Here is a 24,451-nt window from a genome sequence, read left to right as displayed (position 1 = left end):
CCCTTCTTTCAAGCCTTCTCCCAGCACCTCCCCCTCCTCCCTCTAGCTCCCAGTGCCCTTACCCTCTCCTCTCCCAGCATCACCCTGTTCCCCCCTCCCACTGACACCTCCCCTCCTGCCCTTTTCTTCATTGTCTGCACTTGGCCCCCTGGGATTTGTCTCTCCTGCACCCTTGTCCCTTGGTGCCTTCCCCTTTCTTCTTCTTCTCCTGACCTCCTCCCCTTCCCTCCCCTCAGCACAAGCCCCTTCCTCATATTTTCCCCTCCTCTCCCGATAGCCCAGCCCTGCCACTTCCCCTCCCCCAGGGCCAAGCAAAACATCCCCCCCCTTTTTTGCTGTCTTTTACACGTTTGCATTTTGCAATGGGTTTTTTTTGTTTGTTTTCATTTTTGTCCCAGAATTTTAGCCTTATAAATAGCAAATAGCATTTTCATTCATTTTTTTCCATAAAGGCAAAGGCACTTTAAGTGAACTCCCCCTTTCAGTTGCTGCTGGGTCACAGCAGCCTTTTCCCCACCCTGTCCAGCCCCTCCCTATGGATAAGCACCCCTCACTCCCAACCCACAGGGGAAACAGGGTGCAGGGACAGCACAGAGCCAGAGGGGCGCAGGGAACAATTGGGGGGGGACAGGACAGGGGTGGCGGGGGGCACAGGAGGCACAGGGACGCAGGGATCGGGAGGAGCAGTGTGCGGGGGAGGCACTGGAATGGGACACGGGGAATGGGAGGGGCAGAGGGATCGGGGTCTAGGGGCAGTGCAGGGAACTGGCAGCAGAGCTGGGGGGGAGCAGGGATCGGGGGGAGCAGAGTGTGGGGTGCAAGGGTGGCATAGAGCCAGAGGGAGAGCAGGGGAACTGGGGTGCAGGGGCAGCGTGGTGAATGGATAGCGGGAGCCAGATGGGATGCGGGGTGGGTGCAACGAGCCAGGAGGTCGGCAGGGTGCGGTCTCTCGCCAGGAAGGGGCTGGGGCGTGGCAGGACTGGAGCCGGTGGGGCACGCCACAGCCAGGAGAACACAGCCAGAGCCGAGCTGGCACGGCCCTTTAAAATGGGCGGGGCCACGTCATGCCAGCGTCCTGGCATCTGCCTCCTCAAGCTGCAGCTGCACGCAGGCAGCCTGGCGCTGAGAAACGCCGCAGTTTCCCCTCCCCAGCAACGCTCTGCTCCTCCGCCGGCTGGCGGATTGGATGGAGCCGTGCCGCTTGTAGTGCAAGGTTCGGTCAGCCCGTTACAATGGCCCACCGGGCCAGTCCGCCCCTGCACTCGCCAGCTGGCAAAATCTACTCGCCGTGGGCGAGCGGGTGAGTGTATTTGTCGAGCCCTGTGCATGACAGAATGATGTCATCAGCATATTTCTGTGAAAGCGGCTAGAGAGAGGGGGATTGTTGAGTGTAGCAAGCAGCAGCGATAGCCCCCTAATATCTTTAAAGCACTATAAGACATTTTACTACATGCAACACTTAGCAATGTGAATTTTCAAGTACAGTGAACCCTCGTTTATCGCGGTAGATAGGTTCCAAACCCGACCGCGATAGCTGAAAATCCGCGAAGTAGGGACACCATATTTACGTATTTATTTAACATGTATATTCAGACTTTTAAAACCCTCCCTTTACGTAGTACTGTTAACAAACCACCCTTTAATGTACAGAACATACGTAATGAAAAAAGTCCGCGAAGTCGTGAATCCGCGATGGTCGAACCGCGAAGTAGCGAGGGCTCACTGTAATGTATTGAAAGCTAAACAGTTGAGATTTATTTTTACTTTAATCTTTAACAAAATACGTAAAACCAACGCTATAAAGTACCCAGTCCTCTCCAGTGTCAACTTTTGATATATTTCTTCAAAATTCCATTTACATGAAGATGTGTTGTTTCCAACAATAGGCAGCTATGGTGATTTAATTATTCAAGAGCAAGTCTAATCTATAATCATATATCTATTGCATAAAATGGCTAGTCAAACACCCTATAATAAATACCACTGCAGGATCCAAGCATGTTATTGACATCACGGTGCAGAGGGGCTAGTCTTCGAAAGAGCATGTTTGATACATTAAAATGCTTCTTCCACTATGAGAAAAATAGTCCCAAATGTGCCAATGCTACAGTATTTCAACTCTGATATGCTTAATTGAAGCAATCTGTAACAAGGTTATTAATTTATAAAGCAGCATTTGCTATTTTCAAACTAATATGCAACATTGCCAAAAAATTACACATTAAACAGCACAAGACAATTAACCAATTTTTTAAAAATTATTGAATGAATAGCATTTCATCACCTACAGACCTAGAGGAGGTACAAAGTCAGTAAGTAATCAATAGCTTAAATTATCTAACTGCTTGCATTTTCCATTTTAAAGGAATGTTAGTAACCTGAATTTCTTATCTGGAGGAAAAAGGGCATCTACAGGTTGAAGCTCTCTGGTCCAGCACTCTCTTGTCTGGCGACATCCATGGCACATAACATCCCCAAGAGCACCAGCTTCACGGAGCTGTTCCCCCCCCCCCACTGCATCTGTATCAAGCAGGATGAGGAGCAGCTTCTGTCTGCGGCCAGCCCAGGATTACCATAAACAGGGCCTGCTGCAGCCCAGCACTGCTGCATTTAATACAGAGGCAGCAGTGTGAAGTGGCAGGGGGCACAGGGCGCACTGCACTGGCTGCCAGATTCACCTGCCCCCAGGGATAATTAAATAATCATATAATTGATAAGATTTAGCACAGTTACATGATTATTAAATTAAATGAAACATCTAACATCCCTAGTCCACACTGAGGTTGAGCTGCACCTTTCCTGAGCCAGATAGTTGTCTAGGATGCATCATAACAAGCATGTTTAGACTTTTGTTCAGCACTAGCCAGAAGCTGGCATCCTGCTTTTTCTCTTCTGTACTCTAGCTGCATGAGCTCTGTGTAAGTGCTGCCAGGTCCCTCTCCGCCCACATCATTACCCCCTGGTCATCCCTTTCCCCGCTATTCGTGGAGCTACTTCCTCATCTTTACAGGACACTGTGTCTCACTCTTCCCCAGGCCGGGTGCGTTAGGTGCACCCCCGACAATCTTCCGCCCTAGGCCCTGTTATTTGTTTTCTTTCTGGCTGGGACATGCTGCCTTTCCGTCTTCTCCCATGACAACTTACTTTACTTAAGAGCCTTTGGTGAGGGGCCTTGTCAAAGACTTTTTGGAAATCTAAGCACACTATGTCCACTGGATCCCCCTCGTCCACGTTTGTTGACTCCCTCAAAGAGCGCTAGATCTGAAAAAGTGGGTTGTGCCCAGGAAAGCTCCCGCTACCCTCTGCACGTTTTGCTCCGCTCCCGCGCTACTCGGCAATGTGTCGTTTTTAAAGTGTTTTCTAGCAGATGAGTAAGGCAAGATTTCCTTTTACACAAACCACCTTCTTCCCCCCGAAGTCCGCCCAGGCAGCCCCCCAGAGCCGCAGCTGCCGTGGACACGGAAAAGACCCCCCCCCTCCCCCCCGCAGCCTGGCCCCGCGGCGCTGCGCACTCAGCCAGGCCGCTCGCCCCGCACCGACGTGGGAAACACCGCGGAGGGGGCACGGGAGGCAGGACACCCGGCCCCGGCGCTAGCTCCGGGCGCTCCTCTCCCTCCCCGCCCCGGGGGATAAAAGCCCGTCCCCGCCAGAGCAGCATCGCAAAGCGGAGCAAAGGCCGCGCGGGCAGCCCCTTGGGATCCTCTCACCTTTGGTGCCAGGAGCCATGGTGCGCGCGCTGCCGCCCCGCTTCTCTGCCCGGCGCGCGCCCCACCCCGCTCCCTTAGCACCGACACAAACCGCGGCTCAAAATGGCGGCCCGTTTGAATTTGGCGCTAAGTGTCGGGAGAGGGCGGGGCCGCCTCCCTCTATGAAGTCATCACCGGGGCGGCCATGAGCGTTGGACGTCCTGACGCGCCTGTCAAACAGCGCCCCCGTCATGTGACCAAGAAAGGGCTCGGGTCGGTTTCTCACTTCCGGCCTGGGCGGAAGTGCGTCGTTCGATCTCGCTGTTGCTGTTGCCGTTGCCTGCTTGTCTCTGTGCGCGGCGGTCGCCATCATGAGTAAAAAGACGCAGGTCTCGTACGTGCGGCCGGCCGAGCCCGCCTTCCTGAGCCGCCTCAAGAGGGAGGTCGGGTATCGGGAGGGGCCCACGGTGGAGACCAAGGTAATGACACGCCCCTGCCCCTCGGGAGCCCGGCCACAGCCCGCCACGCTGCCGAGACCCGGGGATGGGCTCCCTCAAGCAGGTGAGCATGGCCGCTTCCCCCGCCTGCTGCTCCCAGCCCTGACCTCCCTCCCCCGCCTGTGCGGGAGCCTCGCCCTCTTTTCGAACGTCAGTGTCCCGCGTGGACACAAACGGCCCCCACCCACTCCGGGCAGCGGCCCAGGGAGAAGAAGAGTCTCCCCGGCCCGATCTGTGTGCTGCTGTACAACGAGGGCCCGTGGCATTCCACCGAAGGGAGCTCCTCAGGCCTAACGGAAGCCCCGGGGAAGCACCTGAGGTCAAGGCTTATTTCAGAGCCAAGGACTGTTATCGGGGCTCCCGTCTTACATCAACAGCCTGCTGCACTGAGCAGCCGGCTTAAAAACAAGGGAAACTGGAAACCTTCAAGCCCTAAGATTGGGGTCGGCAACCTTTTCAAACCAAAGAGCCAAATTGCATCAAAATATGCAACTTAATATTATTGATAATTGACATGAATCATACAGACTGTATTTAATAGGACTTCTGCTACTGCATCTTTTTTGCACATTTCTTTGACGTTTACATCATAACTTGTCAAATCCAGCTTGTCAAATCATGCACATTCAGGCTGTGTTCTCATAGAATCATAGAGCTGGAAGAGACCTCAGAAGGTCACAAAGTCCAGCCCCCTGGTCTAGGCAGGATCAATCCCAACTAAATCAACCCAGCCAGGGCTTTGTCAAGCTGAGACTTAAACACCTCTAGGGATGGAGACTGCACTACTTTCCTAGGTAACCCATTCCAGTGCTTCACCACCCTCCTAGTGAAATAGTTTTTCCTAATATCCAACCTGGACCTCTCCCATCTCCAATGCGTCCACATCCTTTTTGTAGTGGGGGAGGGGGGGCAGAACTGGAGATGTGGCCTCACCAGAGCGGAATAAAGGGGAATAATGACATCTCTGGATCTGCTGACAATGCTCCTCTTAATGCAACCTAATATGCCATTAGCCTTCTTGGCTACAAGGGCACACTGTTGACTCATATCCAGCTTCTCATCCACTGTAACCCCCAGGTCCTTTTCTGCAGAGCTACTACTTAACTGGTTGGTCCCCAGCTTGTAACAATGCTTGGGATTCTTCCGTCCCAAGTGCAGGACTCTGCACTTGTCCTTGTTGAACCTCATTTGATTTCTTGTGGCCCAATCCTCTAATTTGTCTAAGTCACTCTGGACCCTATCTCTGCCCTCAAGCGTATCTACCTCGCCCCCTAGCTTAGTGTCATCTGCAAACTTGCTAAGGGTGCAATCCATCCCCACATCCAGGTCATTAATAAAGATATTGAACAAAACTGTTCCTAGAACCGAACCTTGGGGCACTCTGCTAGAAACCGACCGCCATTGTGACATCGAGCAATTGATCGCTACCTGCTGGGCCCAGCCTTCTAGCCATCTTTCTGTTCCTCTTACTGTCCATTTATCCAATCCACATTCCCTTAACTTGCTGGCAAGAATATTGTGGGAGACTGTATCAAAAGCCTTGCTAAAGTCAAGGTATATCACATCCACTGACTTTCCCACGTCCACAGAGCCAGTTACCTCATCATAGAAGCTAATCAGATTGGTCAGGCACGACTTTCCCTTTGTGAATCCATGGTGACTATTCCTAATCACTTTCATCTCTTCCTTAAGAATCCCGTTCATGATTTTTCCAGGAACTGAGGTAAGACTGACTGGCCTATAGTTCCCTGGAAACTAAGCATTGAGTACTTCAGCTTTCCCCACATCCTCTGTCACTAGGTTACCTCCTTCATCCAGTAGGGGCCGCACATCCTCTCTGATCACCTTCTTGTTAACATGCCTGTAGAAACCTTTCTTGCTATCCTTCACATCCTTAGCCAGTCGCAGTTCCATTTGCACTTTCGCCTTCCTTATAACCCCCGGCATTCTAGAGCTATACATTAAAACCCCTCCCGGGTCATTTGTCCAAGTTTCCACTTTTTGTAAGCTTTCTTTTTGTGCTTAAGTTCACCAAGGATTTCCTCTGTAAACCAATCCCGTCTCCTACCATGTTTGCCTCTCTTGCTACGCGTTGGGATGGTTTGTTTTTGTGCCTTCTGTAAGGCTTCTTTAAAATACTGCCAGCTGTCCTGGACTCCTTCCCCTTTCATGTTAGCATCCCAGGGGATTCTGCCCATCAGGTCTCTGAGGGAGTCAAAATCTGCTTTTTTGAAGTCTGAGGTGTGTATTTTACTACTCTCTTTTTTTCCTTTGGTCAGGATCCTGAAATCTACCATCTCATGAATACTGTTTCCCAGGTTGTCGCCCACCTCTACTTCCCCTATTAGTTCCTCCCTGTTTGTGAGCAGAAGGTCAAGCTTCGCACGGCCCCATGTCGGATCCTTCAGCACTTGTCAAGAAGTTCTTTCCAACATTCTCCAAAAACTTCCTGGATTGCCTGTGTACTGCCGTATTGGTTTCCCAACAGATGTCAGGGTGATTAAAGTCGCCCATGAGAACCAGGGCCTTTGATCTGGAAGCTTCTCTCAGTTGTCCGAAGAAAGCCTCATCTACCTCATCCGCCAGATTCGGTGGCCTGTAGCAGACACCAACCACAACATCACTGCTGTTGTTTGCTCTTTAAACTTAACCCATAGACTCTCAACAGGTTTTTCTCCCTCTTTATACTGGAGTTCAGAGCAATCATAGTGCTCTCTTACATATAGTGCAACTCCTCCTCCTTTTCTCCCCTGCCTGTTCTTCCTGAACAGTCTATACCCTTCCATGACAGCACTTCAGTCATGCGAGTCATCCCACCAAGTCTCTGTTATCCCAATTAAATCATATGTCCTGGACTGGGCCAGGGTCTTCAGTTCTTCCTGTTTGTTGCCCAGGCTTCTTGCATTAGTGTACAAACACCTCACGTAACCAGTTGATCGCCCTATCTTCTCCATTCGAATCAGGGGTCCTCCTTTCTTGCTCGTTCCTCTCTGCATTTCTTCCCAGTATCCCACTTTTCCACTCCCCTCAGGGTTTTGGTCACCGTCCCCCGACGAACCTAGTTTAAAGCCCTCCTCACTAGGTTTGCAAGCCTGCCTGCGAAGATGCGCCTTCTTCTCTTCGTTAGGTGGATTCCATCTCTTCCTAATAATCCTTGTGCCCAGAACAGAGTCCCATGGTCGAAGAAACCAAAGCCCTCTCTGTGACACCACCTGCGCAACCAAACATTTATGTCCTCAATTCGATGATCACTGCCCAGTCCTTTCCCTTCAACAGGGAGGATGGATGAGAACACCACTTGCGCGCCGAATTCTTGGGTCCTTCTTCCCAGCACTACATAATCCGCAGTAACCCGCTCAAGGTCATTCTTGGCCGTATCGTTAGTTCCCACGTGGAGAAGCAGGAAGGTGTAGCCATCCGAAGGTTTGATCAGTTTGGTAAGCCTCTCAGTCACATCCTGAATGCAAGCTCCTGGTAAGCAGCACGCCTCTCAAGATTCCAGGTCCGGATGGCAGATGGATGGCTCAGTCCCTGTTAGGAGGGAGTCCCCGACAACTACCACCCGTTGTTTTCTTTTGGGGGCGGTGGCCGTGGAACCCCCATCCCCTAGGACTACGCATTCCATGCCTTCCAGTAGATGGTGTTCCCTTCCGGTTTCTTCCTTGTGAGGTCCCTTCCAAAGCATTCAGTACTGCAGACCCTGTGGAGAGAGCCTGAAAGCAATTACTTACCTCTATAGCATTGGGGGATTCCCATGCTGGCCTTTTTCCCCTTCTACAAGTTACATGCTGCCAGTTCTCTTCCTGGTCCTATACTGTCCTCTCTGGCTCTTCCGCCTTCCGTGCTTGAAGGATTAAATGCTACCTACTATCAAGGAAGTCTTCATCCTTTCTGATAGAGCATAGGGTTGACACTTGGGCCTCCAGTCCTCTTCCAAAATGGCGACCAGCTTGCACTTATTGCAGATGAAATCTGTTCTTTCTTCCGGGAGGAAAACCAACATGGCACACTCCGTGCAGGTAACAACAGCAGACCTATCACCATCCATTGCTGCTGTCCTGGACAAGGGATTTAAAAAGAAAGGCAAGAGAACCTCGTGCCCTTCCCAACTCCCTCTCTAAACTCCCTGTTAGCACTCACCTGTTCGCAAGCTCCTTTTGTCAATCTTATGGTGGGGGCTGGGGATATGAAGGTGCAGGAGTTTGGATTGGGATGTATGAGGGTCTAAGGGCACGTTGGTTGGATGTATGATGGGCTCGGCACAGGTTTAGGGTGTGTGGGTGGTGGAGTGTTATGGCAGGGGACAGGATGTGTGGGTGCAGGAGTATGGGTAAGGAGCTCAGGCAGGAGGGTTCAGGGTGGGGGGTGCAGGAGTGTTATGATGTGACAGTCAGATGGGGGTTGAGCCCCAAATAGGGGCTTGTTGACCAGGCTTCATTTTTAAATAAAATATTATGTCCAACACAAAAGGTTTCAACATTGTTTTTATTTATGACAGGGATGGGGAACATTTTTTGGGTTAGGGGCCACTGTCCCACAGAAAAATCACTTGGGGACCACACAAGTGAAAAGCCAAAAAACAGCCCCTCAAGAAACATCCAACCCTCAGGAAAAAAAGCAGTCTCGAAGGGTTTTTTTGCACAAAAAAACTCCTTTTTTGAAATAACCCTATAAACCATTTTTTGAGGAATAAGGGTTCTTCCAAAAAATGGGGAGTTTTGCGTGAAAACCCCTGTCTGGGGGGTTTCCCCCAAAAAAAACCTCTTCCGAAAAAGGGATCGGAAGAAGATATGCAAATTTGTGCTAGATTTGCATATCTTCTTTCGGAAACTGGGGGTAGTTTAGATGTGTCCTCCATGGTGTTAGCTGCTGGATGCAGCACTAAATTAGTCATGGCTTTCCTCCTCCATCCAAGAGGCCATCCGGCTGCCACTTGGGTCCAACAGCCAGGTAGGATTTATGTGGCCTAAATTTCTCCTCCCATACGTTTCTCGGTAGAAATAAATACTTGTTATTTTAAAGTTAATAAATCTCTTTACAAATAGCTGGCTACAGTCAGTGCTGTATTAACCATTGTTCTGCCTCCTTTCAACTGCTGGCCCAAGAACAGCTGAGTAGAGGCAAGAAATGGGCTGGAGGTGGATGTAGTATCTGAACTTACTTTTAACTCCTTTTGTTTCAAGAAGACACTGTTAATTAATTTTGTTGTTTTTAAAAGCATATATATGATTAAAAGCACCCTTCCGTACTGCCATAAAGTTTATACCATAAATTCTCTATTGCTTAAATAAAAAAATGGGGGAGTCTCCTATGTTGCTATCCATTTCAAGGGGAAAAGAATCTAGCCCTTACTGTCTTGTCCAAAAATGATCCTGTTTTTTTCAAAGTAGTACTGTCATCTTTAAAGGTAAACAGTTAATTTAGGTTTTCACTTATATTTAAGAGCTTGATCAGACACTAGCTTGTAAATATCACACTGTGCGCTAGTCAGCAGAGTAAGTATTATTTATCAGTTGTTTTAATTAGAAATCTTAGTCATGTCTGGTTTTTAGGCAGTATACAAACAATAAAATTGCTATTTACAAAGTATCTCTTATATTTGACTCTACTCCAGCTTTGGGGGAAAAATTCAGAACAGTAATAAACAACACACATCATAATGTGATTGTCATTAACACCGGGATTCAAGGATAGTGTCAAGAACTACTTGCACTAATTTTTTGTTGTTGTTGCCTTTGATATATACAATTTCCTGTAACCTTAATAGGCTAACATATTGCAGATCAGAATTTGCCAGCAGAGGGGGCATGTTAACTAAAAAGAGCCGTTTCTGGAGTTTTGCTGTTGGTAATGGCTGACATTACTGATTTTTGGGGGATGGAGAAACTTTGATCAATATTGCTCACTGAAAATATTACTGTTTAGAAAATGGAGAGCATTGCTTTGGAGAGAGGGTAGCAATACTCTCCTTGGCTACGTCTACACTGGCCCCTTTTCCGGAAGGGGCATGTAAATTTCACCAGTCGTCGTAGGGAAATCCGCGGGGGATTTAAATATCCCCCGCGGCATTTAAATAAAAATGTCCGCCGCTTTTTTCCGGCTTTTAAAAAAGCCGGAAAAGAGCGTCTACGCTGGCCCCGATCCTCCGGAAAAAGTGCCCTTTTCCGGAGGGTCTTATTCCTACTTTGAAGTAGGAATAAGACCCTCCAGAAAAGGGCACTTTTTCCGGAGGATCGGGGCCAGCGTAGACGCTCTTTTCCGGCTTTTTTAAAAGCCGGAAAAAAGCGACGGACATTTTTATTTAAATGCCGCGGGGGATATTTAAATCCCCCGCGGATTTCCCTACGACGACTGGTGAAATTTACATGCCCCTTCCGGAAAAGGGGCCAGTGTAGACGAGCCCCATGTCTTTAGGACTTAAGAGGGCATTGCAAATAATGGAAAAGGGGAAAATGTTGCAGATTTTTTTTTTTAATTTGACCTTAACATAAATATTTCTGCGATGCGTTATGTGATTAAAGTGCAGCTGATGTTCTGAGCTTGATGTTATGCTGGTTAGTGTATCTGCTGTCCTCTTGGATGGTTTAGCTGTAACTTCACAGTATTTGGGAAGAGCTTATTGAGAGGGTTGATGCAGTGATCGCCAAGTCTCTCTCCTACCTGACCACAAGAATTGATTTCATATGATGATCAGAGTTGCTTTTATTTCTGACTCATCTAGAGAGAACAGCTCCCAGCTCCTGAGGAAGATGAGAGTGGCAGTGACAAAGATGATGAACAACCACAAGTAGTAGTACTGAAAAAAGGGGATCTGACTCCGGAAGAAGTGATGAAAATTAAGCAGGAGATCAAAAATGAGTCAAAATCAGGTAAGTACTAAGATACGGAGTGAATTTTAGAATAGCCCAAAACAGACAGTAAGCAAATAAAAACAGGCTTGAAGTAGGGATGTAATAGTATAGTCGATTAACTGATAAGCAAAAGCTTATACGTTAATGCTATAAACTACACACATTTCCCCCTGCCCTCAACCCTTGCCAGTAAATTTTTTTAGCAGGCTGGCTGGCAGCTCAGCTCAGTCCTGGCTCGTACTGGGTCCTAGACCTACCCCCGCTGCAGCTCTGCATTTAAAGTGTATTAGGAGCCAGGCGGGCAGGTAGCCGGCTCAGTTCTGGCTCGTGTTGGTTCTGGGAGCTCAGACCCCTCCTCCGCCAGACAGGGGCTGCCCAAGGACTATAGAATAGTCTACTAACTGATAAGAATTTGAGGTTAATCAACTATTCAGTTAACCGATATTTAACATCCCTAGCCTGAAGATGTAAGCTTGATTTTTTTTTTCTACAGTTTCCTGTTATCTTTGATTCACAATTCAAATTCCTCATCTAAATAATTTGTCCGTTAGTTCCCAGGCTAAACTCTGTATTTCACATAGCACTTGCCCATGACCTCCAGAGACCTGATTAGTTACATGATGCTGCCTCTGTGGTTTCCAGATGTAAAAAGGAAGTATAGGCAGTCCCCGGGTTACGTACAAGATAGGGACTGTAGGTTTGTTCTTAAGTTGAATCTGTATGTAAGTCGGAACTGGCGTCCAGATTCAGCCACTGCTGAAACTGACCGCCAGTTCTGACTTACATACAGAATCAACTTAAGAACCCCAGGCGTCCCCAAGTCAGCTGCTGCTGAAACTGATCAGCAGCTGATTCCAGGAAGCCCCGGGCAGAGCAACTCTGCCTGGGGCTTCCTGTAGTCAGCGCTGGTCAGTTTCAGCAGAAGCTGACTTGGGGACGCCTGGGGCAGAGCAGCTGGGGTGCTGCTGGGTTGCTCTAGTAGCGCCGCTCCTGGGTGCTACTGGACCAACCCAGCAGCACCCCATCTGCTCTGCCCCAGGCGTCCTGATTCAGCCGCTGCTGAAACTGACCAGCAGCGGCTGAATCAGGACCTGGGGCAGAGCAGCTGGGGTGCTGCCGGGTTGGTCCAGTAGTGCCCAGAGCGGGCGCTGCAGGACCAATCGGCAGCGCCCCAGCTGCTCTGCCCCAGAGTCCAAAACAAAAGCCTGGTCTGCTGGGGGGAGGGGAGCACACTAGCTGCGCCGCCCCCCCCCCTTCCCCCCCAGCAGACCAGGGACACGGGGAGCAGAGCCGCAGCGGGGTGCCGCGCCTCTGAGGCTTTGCTCTGGCAAAGCCTCAGAGGCGCGGGGAACCGCCGCTGCTGCCGCTTAAGTCTGGGTGCCTCAGAAGCACCCAGAGGCACTGCCGCTTCAGTCTGGGTGCCTCAAAGCCTCAGAAGCGCGGGAACCCGCCCGGTGCCCCTGGTCTGCTGGAGACGGTCTCCAGCAGACCAGGGGCACCGGAGCAGCTTACGAACGGGGCTTTCTCGCCCCGACCTCTGGGGCGAGAGAGCCCCGTTCGTAAGTGCGGATCCGACATAAGTCGGATCCGTGTAAGTCGGGGACTGCCTGTAAGCTAAAAATACCATAGTTTTGTGACAGTCATATTTAATTCTTTTTTTGGCTTAAAAGCTAGTTCCTCCAGCTCCGGGGCAGGGGCACAGCGGTAGCATTCCACCTTTGAAATATACAAGAGTCCCCACAGGGGCTCTCATACATTTCAAAGCGGAAGTGCTGTATGGAGCCCGGGGTCAGTAGGAGACTCCCGCTGCCCCCAGGCTTCATGCAGTGTTTCGATCTTTGTGTATCACAACACAAGGAGGCACTTCCATCTTTGAAATGTAGCAACTGCCAGGCTGGCTCTTGCTACATTTCAAAGCGGAAGCACCCTTATCTGCTAATCTAATAGTCTATGGAAATTCCATCAACTGTTTGATTAGTTCATTGATCCCTAATATTGGTAATAAATGCATAGTCACTGTCAAATATTTGAAATATCTGTTCAACAGACTTAAAATTGAAGGAAGATGTACCAAACAAGCAATTGAATAGATTGGAAGTAAATAAAACAAAAATTCTCCTTTAGTAAAATGCAAGATAGGCAAATTATTTATCAAGATAGAAAAGAGTCACTTTCCCCTCAAAGTGCAGGAAATAATTTTCTTCAGATTGCTTAAGATCATATATTCTATTTAGAACAAACAAAGAGGCAGATTTGAATTTAATAAGAAAATTGTATACAACTTTTTTTTGCATACAACTCAGAGGAGGAATGTAAAAAAATAATTTTACCCTAAATATAATCCTCCAAAGTCCAGACACATCTTAACTCATAGATATACTACAAGATGCTGCAAGTGATGAAATAAGTAAAAATGAAAGTAGGAAGTAAAGGAATCTAGTGACTCAATTGGAAGCAGAGTGGTTGAACATGAGAAATTATTCTGTAATGGCAACAAACATAAGTACAAGACACTGTGTTCTTGCTTAATGCTGCTTTTGATTCTTATCTGTAAAGATGACTAGAAAATTGTATATACCTTTTAAAGAAGCCATTCAGAAACGTAAAGAAAAAAATGACAAGGAGGAGATCTCTCTAATTTATTGAACTTTGTAAAAGTAAAATGAAATTAAGGAATGTAAAGGGTGCAGTTATCTTAGAAGGTTGATTGTATGGGTGTTCAGCATAATATTCAAACATAATCAACCCTGAAAACATTTCTAAAACATACTGCGGGCAGTCAAAAATTTCTTCACAATGATAAGTTGATGATGATGGAACTCTCAAAGGTTGTGGCTCTACTAGTTGAAACTAAAAGATAATATAAAAAGTACTTTGGTCACACACAGCATCCATTTACCCAACAAGGGACTATTTCAGGATTTATTCAGTTTACGAAAGGAGGTGGTTTTGGATACTTTGACAGGTTCAGATTATGATGATGCTGTCTGAGTAGAAACCTCTAACTACTACGAACTGAAACTGCATAAGGAAAAAAAATATTCATAGAAACTAGGAATATTTTTTTTTCTGATTGACGGTTGTGATTTCTCCTCTCACCCATCCAAATGCAAAAATTAAATATTGAGTCCAAAACAGTAAAACTGAAATGTGACCGCTGGAATAAAAATGTGAGCGGTTCTGCCTAGGGATGTCCACGACTAGTCGAGACACTACTCGACTACTCACAGTTAACTGATTATGTGGGATTTTATATCTTTAATCTGAAGCACTTCACTGTGTCTACTCCTGTTTTCTTGCCGAGATAATGTGCTTGACTGATAATGCAGTTACTATCAGTGGGTTCATCGCCTGCCTTTGTCTTGTTGTTTTGTGTTCGAGTGGGAGCAAACACCTTAAGTCTTTACTTCTGTGCTGGGAGATTTCTCCTGTGAAGGGTCACATGAGAGTGTTTCTACTGCTGTATAGATGGCTGTGGTATGATGGTACTGCAGCTCTGTTTGATCCTTTTTTATCTTTATCATGCTAACCTAATGCCCAGTTTCAAGGATTCAAATTTAGGTCTCTTGTTAGCCATTGTCAGGTGCAGCTGGCTAGCTCCAGACTTTGAGGTGTTTTGAATGTTGTTTGCATTTTTTGCCAGTTAGTTTCCATTTTTTAAAAAGGCAAAAAAGGATAATGAAAAGCGTGTTATAGGGAATTTCTTATGTCTAACATTTATTTTGAAGATGTCGACTTCTAAATTGGCGTAGACTGTTCTATTAACATGTATTGATATGAACACGCCAGCTGTATCGCCAGCTACGCGGTTCTGCACATGCGCAGGTTCTGTGCATGCACAGATGGCTCTGCGCCAGCTCTTCCAGGGTGTAATCTTCTCGCCACGGGCGAGTAGACTACACTATTTGTCGAGCCCTGGATATGAAGACTGAATGGGGATGGAGGAAGAAAATACCAGAAATAACCATCCATTTTACCATATCAGGATCAGAACAGAGGCAAGCAGATAGGTCCCAAATAACCTGTGCCCAACAACCAGATATGGATGGAGGCTGATTTACACAAGTGTATTATTGAAATTATTCAAAAGTCCTGAAAATATCCAAATTTAATGTTCTGCCTTCTCATTTAATATGGCCACAGTGATTCTTCATTCCAAAGGTCCCTACCATGGATATCAGATTGGGATGATATTCTGGGATTTTCTAAACTAATTTACATTCCTCCTTGTACAGCTTTGTTCACTAACTGTTTTGACATGACTGTACCTTTTATTTCAAGCTACAGTCCTCCCCGTGATATGCTTTTTTTGAAAGTGATGAACTATACCCTTAAATTAATCTGCTATTTTTTCCAGATTAATGTTGCAGCTTCGCTTAACCTCTTTCTGAGGCAGAGTAAAATTTAGTAATGCTCTTACATTGGGTTTTTGGAAATACAGTCACGGTGAACACTTTAGCTATGATTAACCTTTACATATAATCTTCCATACTGAAATCATTTTATCCATGGAGGACTTGCTAGAGGGTTTTTTTTTTTTAAAGTTGCTATTTATTTACCAATAATCCTTTTGCTTAAATTTTCTATCTTGAAGTGTTCTAAAAAACTACTGTAGAATCAAAGATGATAAACATGGTTTCAGGGAAAAAATAAAATTGCAGAAAATCAAAACTGGTAATTGGTACAAGATACTGTGTGTGTCTGCATTCATTATAATCTGTACAATTTTTTTCTGCTGCTTTTCTAGTACTTCTGGTCTCTAGGATATTCTGATATATGCAGCTGACTAAAACTTATAAGCAAGTGTTATTCATTTGAACTCTTTTAATATTATTCTAGGTTTGTTCAAAGTGCTTGGGGTTAAGGAGGAAAATTCTGCCTGATTTTTGCGGATGCCTCCCTACTTATCAGAAGGAGAGTTCAAGCTGCTGTTTAGCTGGTCTATAGCCTTAGTAAGTGACCTTGACTTTAGCCATTTCTAAAATCTTGTATTAGAAATTAATTTTGACTTTCAAAAATACATCAAAAGTTTTCAATAAATTTGTACTTCATTTAGATTGCCTCATTAAATTAATAAGGCTGATTATGTGAGGAACATCAGGCAAGGATGTAGGCAACTAGTTGACTACCTGATAAATGTATGCTTATGGGGTAATCAAGTAGTGACTCGATTTATTGCTTCTCGGACCCCTCACCCACGCTGCCTCCATTAGAGAGGCAGCAAGGGAGGGAAGCAGGAGCTGGTGCTAGGGGATCTGGCTTAAAAGTTGTGCCGGTCCCGACTGCTGCACCTCTTCCTTTGAAATGTGCATTTTAAAGGGAGAGGTGCAGCGGTCAGGACCTCACATGAGCAGGGACTGCTTTGGTCCTGCCTTGCACAGGTTCCCCACTGCACCTCTGCCTTTGAAATGTACAAGAGCCGCCTGTGGCTCTTGTACATTTCAAAGGCAGAGGTGCAGCGGGATAGTGAGCACCCCCCTTATCGACTAATTGAGTAGTTGATGGAAATTGATTAATTGAAATTTAACATCCCTAACATCAGATATCCTATCGTTTTAAAAAGAGGGGTTTGGTGTATTCCTGTAATAAATGGTTAGTGAGGCAGGTACGGAGAAGGAGGGGGGAAAAGCTGAAGCATAGCTCTGGACCAAGTGTAAGAGATCTGTGATGAGACTAAATTAATCAATTATAAAACATTTGTATCCAAACCCCTAGTGTCATGCAACCACTGAGAAATTAATCAGGCTGGTACACAACCTCTTTTGCCTTTTTTTATTAAAGGGACACTTACAGCTTGAAGTCCAGAAGTGTACTAGACAAAAATGCTGCTTTAAGTTGAAATTCTAACTCAGTTTTTGAATGCAGATTTTAGGGATGTAAAATCCCAATTCATCAGTTAACTGGTTAAACGTTAGGTTAACCCACTAAGTGGGATCCCAGGAAGCCCCTAGCCTGTAGAGCTCCCAGCCCCAGCCCTGTTCAGCACTGGTGCCAGGGCAGACTCCTGGCTCCCAGCCCTGTGCAGGGGCCTGGTGGGGCTGGAGCAGCTCTCCACTCTCAGCAGGCCACAGGCAGGTTACGCATTCATAATGCTAGTGGATTTGGGATAGTGGCAAAAGAAACTATGGCTAAGAGCATACACTACTTTAAGGAGAGCCTGTTAATATAGTTTAGTCCTTGTTTTCAGCACTAATGTCCTACAGTTTTTTGCACTCTGTTTGCTGATCTACTCGCTTTTCTGCGGTCTTCAAGTCTTAGTTCTCATGTTGGCTTTTTTCAGATTTTGGTTTAAGAATTTCCAACATTGAGGTTGATTCGTTAAGTTTTTCACTAACTCCTTCCAGGACTCCATTTCTGGAGGTCTTCAGCATAAATATAAAAAGCAGAAAGACTCAGTCCAGTGTAATCTGAGAGAGAGTTTATTACTCGCTGAAAAAAGGTACTCTTGGCAGCCATTAACATCTCAATGCTTTCCATAAACATTTGATATAGATTTGATTTAGGGTCTCCTTTTCTTGTTCTTGCTCTTTCTTACAGATTCCTTAGGTAAAACCATATTTGTTTCTCCAAGTTCACAGCAGATTTCATCCCACTGCCAGAGGGTCCCTTATCCTGCCTTCCTGATGGAAGCCAGCTACATCTCTAGGGCAACTGGTGTTTCTCACCTGATTTATTCTCTGTTTAATATTACTGACATATTTTAAGTGAGAATTTAGGGCTGCCTGAAGTTGATCTGTTTCCTTTTGCTGGAAGGAGTGTCCTTGAACATCTAATACAAACTTGGTAATATGTTTTCAAGCAGAAATCTAAAATCTATCCAGCTACTTCTGAATACTGAATACTCCATAAACAGTGTTCAGTCTTTGAAAGCCAATGCTAAGGAAATTACTGTTGTGCTGTACTTCCTGATCTTTTGCCCTTTCTCTAGCATGCTCTTCCTTATAAAGGCCTCAGGTTACAAAGACATCTCCCAGTTTTTCCATTTTGCTCACTGGGAAACAAGCTGAAGTGAATTGATTTGTCTCAGGTCACATACCAGGTTAGCAAAAAGAAGAGCTAGTAATAAAACTTGGAACTTCCAACTCCCCGTTCTTCTGTACTAGAATGTTTTCCTTTGCTATATTATTATAGACTTTTCCCCATTGGGAACTAGTCAGACTGAAACTGTCATATGTGGTTAATGCTTACTCCTTGAATGATGGTATTGAGAAGTCAGACGAGGTGGGTTAGGTCATATCTTTCATTGGACCAAATTCTGTTGGTGAGAGGCACAAACTTTCAAGTGAGATACTCTTCAGACATTTAAAAGAAATGTGAATGCGGCTGTCCCTCCACAGTCCTATCCTTATTATGTACATTTACTCCATTCCCTGATGTTCAGTTTGAGTTAGGCTATGTGCTAAAACTGATTTTGTCAACGTTTACACACAACACCCTGAAGAAAAACTAGCAAGGCTTTTTAGTCCCTGTCAAGGCTATTCCCCACTCTGGCACTTGGTCAGTACCTTTCCCCCTAAAGGCATGTGTTAATACTCCCCAAGGTCATGGATTCCTTGGCCATGGATTGGTATCGTAGCCACCACCCAAATGAAAAAACTCCTTTGAGAACCCAGGAAGGTGCACTTGAGAATTCCTTTTTGTAGGGTATGCTCAAGCTTTGTTAACCCTCACTCATCTTGAAAATTATAATTTCTCTTAGTAGTTTGGCTTTGCAATCTTAGGCAGGTGTACACAGAACTTCCTGCCTTGTTGGACACAGGAAACAGATCATAGTCTTAAAGGAGTAGTTTCTTTGTCTTGTTAATAAAAAACACACTTGTTGAACCATTACTTGATTGCTAGAGCATCTAAAAAATGATGCTCCCTGGAATTGCTTCCCTGGAATTCAGTTTGGAAAGTTACAGTATGAAGGGGAAGTTACATGTGCTCAGGATACAGAAGTCAACAAACCCAAAATTAAAAAAAAAAAAAATCTAATCGCATCTGACTATACTGCAGACACATCTGTTTTAAGATTTAGTCCTTCTCTAAGAATAGACACTCCATGCGTAGCTCCCTGACTTAATTCGTGTCCATCCAGCTCTGGTTATACAACAGCAGGAACAGGAAGGCCACTGATTTCAGTTCAAAAGCCAACACTCTGTTTCAGTTGGCTTTCCTGGCCTCCTGTCAACTCACTTCCTGCTTCCTTAACATTCCTGGGGACTCTCTAGGACCCCCTGTCTATGGTTTTAACCATTACAGGCAACACAATTAGGTTTGGTTCCAAGAGTTAACTACGGGGAGAGACTTTAGTTAACTGAATGGCTGGAATGTCCGGAAAAGGATACAGACCTCCTCATTCATCAGTCCCAGACTTGATTTGATTAAACTGTTTATATTGTGATGGACAAATTGTCTTATTAAAAAACAAAAGCTGTCATTCCACAGAAATGCCATAATCACTGTTTTTGTAGGTCTGAGCAAAGCAGATTTTGTGCTGCTCCTTTGGTTTTGCAGCTCCAGTTCACTAGTGAACCTTATTACTGCAGCATATATATTGATGCTGGTATGTATGGAGGTCTTGATCCTATACATTTTGTAATGGGATATAGTCACATGTATAAAGTTAGTCAGGTGTGTCTTTGCAGGATTGAGGCTATAGATATTTTTTGTCATATACAACAAATAGAATATCTTGTTAAACCAAAATAAACTGGTTTTATGTATAATTCAGAATAGGCCTGCTAATAAACATGTTTATATTACACAACTTATTTCATTCACGGTTCTGGAAGGTTTTACTTTAGACCTAATTTTTATTAATGAAAGCCACCATTTTACAGTGTAAAGTATTTTCCAAAACCAAAAAGCTGCTGAGTTGATTTATTTGGTACACAGTATTATGCCCGTACAGGTTGAACCTTTCTAATCCAGCATCCTCGGGATCTGACTGGTACTGAACCAGAGAATTTGCTGCACCATGGGTGGCCAATATTGTTTAGCAGCATTGCCATCACTTCCACTGCTTACTGGGCTCCTAGTCATTTGGGGTAAATTAGAGCTAAATAACAGCAGAGAACACTGAGAGCCAGGGCTTGTGGCTGTAAACAAAATTTATGGGACTGCAGGAAACTTGTTGTATTCATAACTGGACATCCAACTAAATAAAATCATGCTGAACCATGGATGTTGCCGGACCAGAGTGTACTGGACATGGGATGTTCAACCTGTGGTACCTGGTCCAGTAGTCCTTTAAAGGATATTTGTGCTTGGAGAAGATTTGTGAGGTAAAAGGTTTTTTGGGAGGTGGGATAGGTGATCTTTTCTCTATTCATAAATGACTAAAAATGCAGACTTGAGTTCATTTTGCTCTGTGGTTGCATATCTGAGTTTTGGACCCTAAAACTGTTGTTAAACAATGTAAGAGTTGTTACAATCTGAGCATGCACTTTAAACAGCAGCTTGGTTAATTTTAAATAAGATTTCACAGGACTTTCTATAACACTGAAAAGGTACAGTGCACAGAGTACAGTATTAAATATGGATCAATAAATCCATCTTCTCAAACACTATTATGTCATCAGGAAGCTTCTATTGCACCATTTGGTTTTAAAACAAATATTGTACTTAAAAATGTGCACATAGAATAGGGATGTAAAAGAGTAGTTGATTAATCGAGCTGACTAATCACATTTTCTCCACCCCCCCCCCTTTGCTGTGTCTATATTGGGGCAACAGTGGGGGAGAATAGGAGTTCCCCTTCCCCTACCTGCACTGCTGCCTCTATTAGCAGGGGAGGACAGGAGAGGCTGCTCTGGCACAATTCTCTTAACACAGTCTCTTTCATAAATGTCCTTTAGTTTATAAATTGTTCAATTGTAATCCAGTGCAGCATGACACTTTGGTTTTGATTCATAACAGTGGTTTTATGTTTATCAGAATAAGATGGTACATTCATGCAGCAGTTGTTCACCCTTACCTTAGTATTCCCAAAATATTTCTCTCATTTCAAATTCTTATAATCCTTCACACAGGTAGCTGAGCAGAATTCATTAACTTTTATGCATTTTTAGGATGCAGTTTGGTGACCATGTTGATACACAATATGTAGTTGCATAAAATAGGACCATAGAAAGTTGTTTGCAAAACCAACAAGTAATGCCAAGATTTTGGGGTTTTTTAATCTTAAAGTAGCAATTGGACACAGTTTCTGGAAGTATATGCACAACATCTACTCTTTACCATAAAAATATTTCACCATAGGTAGCCCTTCAGAGAGATTGGTGAGACATTGCAGAAGATGTGTTAATTTACCAAGGGTGAAATAAAGGCAGAGAAGTTAAAGGCACATAATCTGTATTTCTGTTTGGAGCTTACATATAGTTTGTAAGAGATTGTTTCTATCTCTGCAGCATGCTCCTTTTTAGAACTCTGGATGAAGACTACACAGTATCTACAGACACTAAAGAAATGAGTCAGACACTGGAAAATGGAATGCTATTTGTGGATTTTTTTTTTTTAAATTTCAGAAGTCTTTTCATGCTGGTTTTAGCTGAGGAAGGGTCAACTTCTGTATGTATGATTATATAAAATAAAATGTTGATGTTGGTGTCTTTGTTATAGATGAAGAACCAGAGCCTGCTGATGGAAAAATTGTGTTCAGGAAGCCAAGTAAGCGTTCATCAGAAGGGAAATTTTCAGGCCTGACTGCAAGTTCAAGTAAGAAGAAAAAGGAATCAAAGAAAATTAAGGAGGATTCAACATCCCCTCCGAATGCAGCTAAACAAATTAAAAATAGCAGTCTTCTCTCATTTGATGATGAAGAAAATGATGATTAGGAGTTGTGCATGTTTGTTTTTGCATAATTTCCATTACAAACATTAGAGCAAATATGAGGTGCCTCTTTTAAGTGGAGACTTAGGGCCTGATTCTCCTTTTACTCTGGTTAATCCACTGATGTCAGAGGAAGACAGTATAACTCTGGTGTGAGGTGAGAGTCAAGCCCTAATTTTTCAGTTCATATGGTTCTGCATGCACAGTATCTTTGGACTGTATTTTTAAAAGAGAACTTAAATGTGTGCGCAAAATAAAATCCATAAAATGGCTGTTTAAGATCCCAGATCATTAGCAAAATACTTGTGTAGATATAAAACTTATGAATATATTTGCAAGCAAAATTAATATTTCTCCCATTTTATTTACTCTTCTCCCCATTTACTTAGAGTTCATAAGTGTGTATTTTTTGTCCTGTTAAAATTGACTTAACTAATAATCAAAATAGTATATATACTTGTGGGCTAAAATCTTTAACTCTTACTCAGATATAACTTGTAAGTCTCCCCCCTCCCCCTACTTCCCCCCAAACATATGGGCTGAATTATTGGGTCTGTGTCTTGTAGTCCTTAGCTGTATGACTCAGCACCTAGTAAAGCCATGAGAATTTTGATTTCTGCCCTTAGTGGATGCAGATGAAGTCTGTAAGCACTCACTTCAGTGGAACTGCTCTGTGAGTAAAGGTTACAGGATTGGATCCTCAGTGATTGCATCAGCTCTTGCACAGCAAAGAAATCTCTGAACTGTGAATTTGGAGATTATGTAAGGAAAGCCATTTAGCCCATTATCATAGCACCTAAAATTGTATGCATAACTGGAGAGAAGTATATGTATTTGTAACTATGTTTCTGTGTATTTGTGGTTATTTGGGATCTCAGACACCTTACTGTAAAATTTCATTTCACTTGTAGCTATATAAAATTGTTTTAGATTGGAAACATTGTAAGCAGGAACTGTTGGGGAACACTGCAGGTTAATACAAGATACAAAATAAATCAGGAAGTTGGGTAGCTGTGACAGTATCAAATTTGTGAACTCTTCTACTGTCACATACAGCTGATGAAAGTGACCATTTAAATGGTTTACACAAAGATTCCAGATAACATTAAGAGCTGATGTGGTTTCCAACAACAACAAAAAAATCCTGTTGATGTAGTGTGTCCTTTGAAACCGTTTGGATGTACCGTAAAATCTCGAGTATAATGTGCACCTACGTATAGTGCGCACCCTGAGTTTATACTCTTAAAATCATGAAAAACCCAAACTCCTAGGTATAATGCGCACCCATTATACAGGAGAATGGGAGGGAAGGAACCGGAAGGAAACCTGCCCCCCATCCAGCTGCCCGTGCACCGAGCTCACGCCTGCGGGGGGGAGGAGGCCCTCCCCCCTCCCAGCTGCCAGTGCACCAAGCTTGGCGCCTGCCGGAGGAGCCTCCCCCATCTAGCTGCCCATGCACCGAGCTCACGCCTGCCGAGGGTGAGTTTAAAACTTTTTAAAAAAATGTCCTATAGATAATGCTCACCCTGTCTTTGATGCTAAAAAAAAGGGAAAAATGTGTGCATTATACTCAAGATTTTACGGTAATTGAAGGTAACCAGGAGCTGATAGTAGACTGCTGCAGAATTATAAGATAACAGGCCAGGGCCCCACTTCCTTGATTGTGACAGAACATGTGGAATGAATGGGAATGTAAAGCTTCATTAAGGAGCTGATCTAAAGTTGCTGTGTGAGACAGCTATTTTTAGTTCATCTTAGTTAATATTGGTATTGCAACATTAAATGTGTGAAAAAATTTATCTTCTGTGCATGTTTTATAAGTGGTCAAAATCTATTTCAGTAGGTTACACAAGATATCTAATCCATCTGACTTGAAGCCGTTAACCCACTAAATCAGTCAGCATGCCCATAATGAAATTTTATGTTGGCGTACAATACCTGCAATGATCCCACGGCTAATGGGGTCTCAAAACAATATTTTCTAACATATGTAATTGAAATGGGAATTTCATTAGTGCATTTATGGATTCGGTTTGAATTTTTCTAAGTTTATTTTCTGTAATAGAACATATATCAAAATAATAGCCGATAGTTGGTAACTTAAGGTGCTGCAACTGGTTAATTATGTGCACAAAACTCATTTGAGTCCAGTTTTTTTGGAAAATGTAATATGATCATGAGAAATTGACTAATCTACAGCATATTGCCCTGAACATTTCAACAAATATTTTCTTGGATTGAAATATACTCTAGCTCAGTGATGTTCAAACTGTCTATTCTGTTGTATCATTTTCTGGGGTCTGACTTGTCTTGTGTATTCCCAAGTTTCACCTCATTTAAAAACCAAATTAAAAAATATAAAAATCACAGTACAGTAGTACTGAAAAATTGTGTACTTTCCCATTTACCATATTATAAAATAAGGTAATTGGAATAAAAATATTGTATTTACACTTCAGTGCATAGAATAAAGTAGTACAAATATTTCATTATCTAAATTAAATTTTAGTTTGTGCTGAATTTCCTAGTGCATTTTATGTAGCCTTTTGTGTATAACCAGGAAGATATTTAAATGAGTTAGTGTATCTCTGGCAGATTTCTG

At 44.2% G+C, this 24,451-nt stretch overlaps 2 protein-coding genes across 4 annotated transcripts in view; one reads left to right on the top strand and one right to left on the bottom strand.

Moving 5' to 3' along the window:
• The window catches only part of KIF15 (kinesin family member 15), a 61,868-nt gene extending 57,894 nt beyond the window's left edge, over positions 1-3,974 (bottom strand). For both annotated transcript variants that reach the window (XM_075921863.2, XM_075921864.2), the window contains exon 1: positions 3,708-3,974. In XM_075921863.2, the coding sequence (XP_075777978.2) occupies positions 3,708-3,726 (19 nt within the window). In that variant the 5' untranslated portion in view covers positions 3,727-3,974. The remainder of the gene's footprint in view (positions 1-3,707) is intronic.
• KIAA1143 (KIAA1143 ortholog) lies at positions 3,974-24,216 on the top strand. 2 transcript variants are annotated; one of them, XM_006116412.5, is made up of 3 exons: positions 3,974-4,165; positions 10,905-11,052; positions 21,640-24,216. In XM_006116412.5, the coding sequence occupies exons 1-3, from the start codon at positions 4,058-4,060 to the stop codon at positions 21,852-21,854; spliced, it is 471 nt and encodes a 156-aa protein (XP_006116474.2). In that variant the 5' UTR covers positions 3,974-4,057; the 3' UTR covers positions 21,855-24,216. The 2 variants fall into 2 exon arrangements, with proteins under 2 accessions (XP_006116474.2, XP_006116475.2); XM_006116413.5 differs by having other exon boundaries at positions 4,109-4,247.
• The last annotated feature ends 235 nt before the right edge of the window (positions 24,217-24,451 follow it).

This window comes from Pelodiscus sinensis, chromosome 2 (assembly GCF_052426305.1).
Source record: "Pelodiscus sinensis isolate ZL-2025 chromosome 2, ASM5242630v1, whole genome shotgun sequence".
In the NCBI taxonomy this organism is placed as follows: Eukaryota; Metazoa; Chordata; order Testudines; family Trionychidae; genus Pelodiscus; species Pelodiscus sinensis.
The sequence above is the reverse complement of the archived record's forward strand: the minus strand, read 5'-3'. Positions and strand labels throughout refer to the sequence as shown.

Excerpts from the sequence above, each read along its gene's own strand:
- KIAA1143 (XM_006116412.5), top strand. The coding sequence starts at position 4,058 with ATGAGTAAAAAGACGCAGGTCTCGTACGTGCGGCCGGCCGAGCCCGCC. Across the intron at positions 4,166-10,904 it reads GGCCCACGGTGGAGACCAAG|AGAGAACAGCTCCCAGCTCC; the intron begins GTAATGACACGC and ends TGACTCATCTAG. Across the intron at positions 11,053-21,639 it reads CAAAAATGAGTCAAAATCAG|ATGAAGAACCAGAGCCTGCT; the intron begins GTAAGTACTAAG and ends TCTTTGTTATAG.